The sequence below is a fragment of the Cucurbita moschata genome, unplaced genomic scaffold (assembly GCF_002738365.1).
Source record: "Cucurbita moschata cultivar Rifu unplaced genomic scaffold, Cmos_1.0 Cmo_Scf00055, whole genome shotgun sequence".
Classification (NCBI taxonomy): domain Eukaryota; kingdom Viridiplantae; phylum Streptophyta; class Magnoliopsida; order Cucurbitales; family Cucurbitaceae; genus Cucurbita; species Cucurbita moschata.
The window spans coordinates 417761-422367 of record NW_019268571.1 but is presented as its reverse complement, the minus strand read 5'-3'; the positions used below and the strand labels follow the sequence as shown (position 1 = coordinate 422367).

General features: G+C 31.7%; 1 protein-coding gene across 1 annotated transcript; it reads right to left on the bottom strand.

Moving 5' to 3' along the window:
- Positions 1–2307: 2307 nt before the first annotated feature.
- LOC111436518 lies at positions 2308–3261 on the bottom strand. The gene has a single exon (XM_023074280.1). It carries the CDS (start codon positions 3259–3261, stop codon positions 2308–2310), a length of 954 nt encoding a protein of 317 aa, XP_022930048.1.
- Positions 3262–4607: the final 1346 nt, after the last annotated feature.

The window sequence follows — 4607 nt, the reverse complement described above, 5'->3', positions numbered from 1 at the left end:
TTTTTTTTTTTTTTTTTTTTTTTTTTTTTTTTTTTTTTGAAAAGCAAAATTGTATGTTTTAATGGTAAAAGTAGAACAAAAATTGAGTAGGCCACTTTCTCCATCATTCTTTTGCTACCCATTTCTTCATGATTCCCTTTCCTCATTCAATTCAAAGTTTTTTTTTTTTTTTCTACTTTCTTCATAAAGAAAATAATTTTTTTGGTAATATTTGAAACTCGAAGAATAATGAATAAAATTAGTTACATAAATTTCACCTCGATATTATTTGGAGAGAAGTAGGGATGTTACAAGCGTTGATATCAATTTGGACTACTCAACCTAAGCCATAAAAATTGGAGTGGGTAGAGTTTTTGAAAAATCGAAAATTTGGGTCGATGCAGGGGTTGACATTTTTTTGGTCGGGTCAACTTAACTAACCCGAAAATAGGGTTACAATCAAATCCAATCAAACTCTCCCCTTTGATATTTGTAGCGATGTCAGTGATATATTGTAACTCGTAAATATTTGATATTTGAATTTCATGAGTGAATAAGTATTTTTTTTAAAATAATTAAAAAAAAAACAACTCAACAACTCAACACAATCTCAAACACGTCCTTTCAGGCCCAATCATACTCAAAATCTGAGTTTGATCCTCACTCAGAATCATTTATGAAGAGAATCTGAAAGGAATCAAAAGAGAAATTGAGTTTACAGTCTTTGAGGGGAAAGCTACGGCATCCCACTGATTCCTTGTGTCGGCTCTGTTAGGTTTTTTTTTTTTACCTGAAAATAGAGAGTTGGGTTCGTTTCAATTCAGTTGGATTGTAAACTCTATTTTAGTTATTCGAATCACGAACTCAACCCGACTAAAATTTGAGGCGTGTTCAAAAGAAAAAGAAAATTAAATTTGAGATAGAAAAGTATAGATGGAAATGGAAGAAGAATAGAAATGAAAAAGTGAAATGTTTGAGTAGTTGGAGTAGCACTAAAAATGGTGTTCCAAAGTCATACCTAAACATGAAGAAAACAAACAAAAAGGGCCAAAGATCCTAAGGCCCCCCTCCATTCCACTTTCCCTTCTCTTCTGAATTAGGTCACTTAGTGTCCTTACAACTTGTCATTTGGATTGGAATGGTGTTTCCCCAAATCATGGGTTTTTTACCACTTTTAAATGGGACCCTTTTCTCCATTTTCTCTCTTTCAAATCACTTTTAGATTTTGTGTCTTCTTTACTCCAAAATTTTACCATTAATCATATTCATACCTTAAATCTAATATCTATAGATTTAAGAATGCATACTTCTTTTTTTTTGACGTCGAGTTAGGTTGTTCATATGACTTGAAAATTACTACTTCACCTATAATCTGGGTTGGGTTGAATTTTTTAAATAAAAAAAAAAACTTGAAATTGGAATTAGTTAGCAGGTTAGACATTTCTTTGATCTAACCACACCGTAGGGTTATAATAACCCAATTCAAAGTGTAATTACTTTTAAGATTATTAAGAAAATTAAGAATATTTAACTTTGTAACCGATAAATTTTATGAAATTTCAGTGTTATATATATAAGTATATGATTTTTTAAAATAATTTAAAAAAAATAATAACTCAATAATCGGGTTGGGTTGTTAACTTTATTCGAGTTGTTCATATCACTAACCTAATCAATTTGAAATTTCGAGTTGATCTAAAATATTTCTCCAATCGAACTTATTCCATATGCAGGTAACGTTGGTTTTAAATCCTCCCTACTCTAACTTATGATACTAAAATGGAAAAAAAAGAATAAAATTAGTAGTAAACTAATTTTATTAGAATAATTATAGGTAAGAAAGTAAAAAGAGGGATTTGTTGTTGAAACTTGGATAATTCTGGAGAGACAGAAGGAGAAAATGTTGGAAGTTCATCACACAAACCCATTAATTCTGAACTTCTTTTCTCAAAATATATATTCCACAAACATGTTTTAGCAGAAAAAAAGGTTGTCTTTTTCATATTCTCCACTTCAATTTAGGATTTCAATGTAAAAAAAAAAAAAAAAACTCAAAATTCAAATAAATGTCCCTAAAGAACACATATATCATTTGGGAGAAATCAAAAATAAAAGTGACAGAAGTTAGACTTCTAGTGGATATTAGTGGTTTCGAACATGGTATTAGAGTCATACATTCACATCCTTATCTCAACTACGTTAATAAAATCCATAAATGTCGACCAAAAAAGTTGTGGATCTCCGTAATTTCTCGATCATCTTCAAAGAATTATACTCATAAATTGAAAACGAAAACAAAAAATTAAGAAAAGAATGAACAATCCTTAATCAAGAAGTCTTACTTGCATAGATCAACAATGAAAAATCCGAACTTTTTTGAATATCATTATGAGGAATCATCTTCTTCTCCTCTTCCAACCACAGCCTACTCTCCAATCCACTCCTTCTTCTAAACATGAACACCGCAAATCCATTCATGGCGGACCCAAAAAACCAGTCATGAACATCCCACAGCAAATCCACAAGCAACCCATCAACGAAAATGCTCTGATTTCCCCTGAAATTCCATTGCAATCTCTTCACTCTAATCACCGCCTTCTTGTCGATCCAAACCCACAATCCCGGTTGCTTCCTTTTCCCTCCGTCGTCGTCGCCGCCGCATCGGATTGAGATCTCATGAAAAACCCCATTCTCACTGAACTTCGCTTTCGTCGAAAACAGAGTATTTCCAGAGCAATGCTCTGTTCTTGAGATCAACCAGCATTTTCGAGCTTCTGGGTCGGCAGCCATGGTGGTTTTCAGGCTATAAGGCCGCGAAGATACCGGAATTTCCCCCAAAACCAAAGCGATTTCTGAATCTATCGTTACTAAAACGTAGAATCCTGAAATGGGTTCTGGTCCGCCGTCGTAAATGGCGGCGGCGAGATCCCAAAGAATCTCGATTTTGGAAGATTGGAAGTCGTAGGATTTCGACCCTTTGTTTTTCTTGAAGAATCTGACGGTGGTGTCGAGGTGGAAGGCTATGGCGGTAGGAGATTGCGTGAAATTGACGGCCAAGCTTTGAGAAGAGTGGGTTTTCGTCCATGTCACTGAAATCATGAGATGACTCTGCGCCGCCGAGAGAGTGGTAGCATAAAGGCTCGTGACGGCGGTTTTCACCGATGGCGACGGAGATGACGACGGCAGAGAAACAACGGCGGCGGCGGCATTGGAGTAGCTAGAGCAGGAGGGATTAGAAATGCTAACGGCGTTTTCGCTAAAACAGGAAACAAAGTCTCTCATTTTAGAGAGAGAAAGAGAGATCTGAGGAATTTGAGGAGAGAGAACAAAGAGTGTTTGTTTCCTGGGAATTTAAGGAGGGAAAATGGAAGGGAAAATATAAAATTATTATTATTATTATTATAAAAATTAATTTTTTTTAAAAAAAAAACATGGATTTTTTTTTTAAAAAAATTTAATTTAGAAAATGAAAAGTTGGCATCTGTATTCTAATGCCCAATCATTGTTTAGATTAATCCGAAAAATTAAATATTAATTTGACTTTAAATAAATATATAAGAAATATTAATTTGAAATAAATATAATTAAAAGAAAAGCCATAAATGAACATTTTTGTTTTTCTTTTTATAGTAATTTTGGGGAAATAAATAAATAAATAAAAAAGAGGGAAATATGTGTGAGTATTTTAATGTCTACGCCTTTCTTTACAGCCCTTCATTACAATGTGTCATGTGGTTGCAGTTGGGAACAAAGGCAGAGCATTAAAACCAACAACACCCCCTTTTTTTTCCATTTTTTAAAACAATTAATGGTCTATAATTAAAAAAAATATTTCTATATATATTAAACCGACTCAATTTTCAAAAATTCAACCTGACCCAAATATTTATGGTTTAGGTTGAGCAGTCTGGATTAAATAATTATTTAAGGCCGAGGTATTAATTAAAACTCCTACCCATTTCGTTGCTCCTTAATATTGATATACCATTTTAATTTAATTTGATGCTAATTGATTTTTAAGTTATTTACGAACGAAAAAGGAATATAAAAATTAGACGAATAATATTTTAATTAATATATTTAATTTAGAAATATTATATTATGAATAGATAGGGAAAGATTGGAAATATAAGATTTGATATAATATATATTTAGAAGTATTTATTTTGTGACAAGATTTTGCTTTTTTTTCTTTTTTATTATTATTATTAATATAGAAAGGCCATAATGGGAGGAAACCTTGATGATTTCCCGTAATGTTCTCTAACTTGTTTCCCAAGTCAAAATATCCTCTTTTTATTTATTTATTTATTTATCCTATTTTTAATTCCCACTTGCTTTATTTGTTGCTTAAAATGTACAAATAAATGGTTTTATTAGTATATTATTAAAAATAATTAACTAAAAAATAATATATATATATCTCGTAAGTAAAAAAATATATTGTAAAATTAACAATAAATTTAAGTTGTAACAGTTCAAGCTCAAATCTCTCCACTACTCGATATTGTCCTCTTTCGGCTTTCCTTTTTTTAGCTTTCTCTCAAGGTTTTATGAAGTGTTTAATAGGAAGAGTTTGTCACACCCTTATAAAGAATGTTTCGTTTTTCTTTCTAACCAATGTGAGA

Coding starts and splice junctions, on each gene's coding strand:
- LOC111436518 (XM_023074280.1), bottom strand. CDS start 3,261: ATGAGAGACTTTGTTTCCTGTTTTAGCGAAAACGCCGTTAGCATTTCT.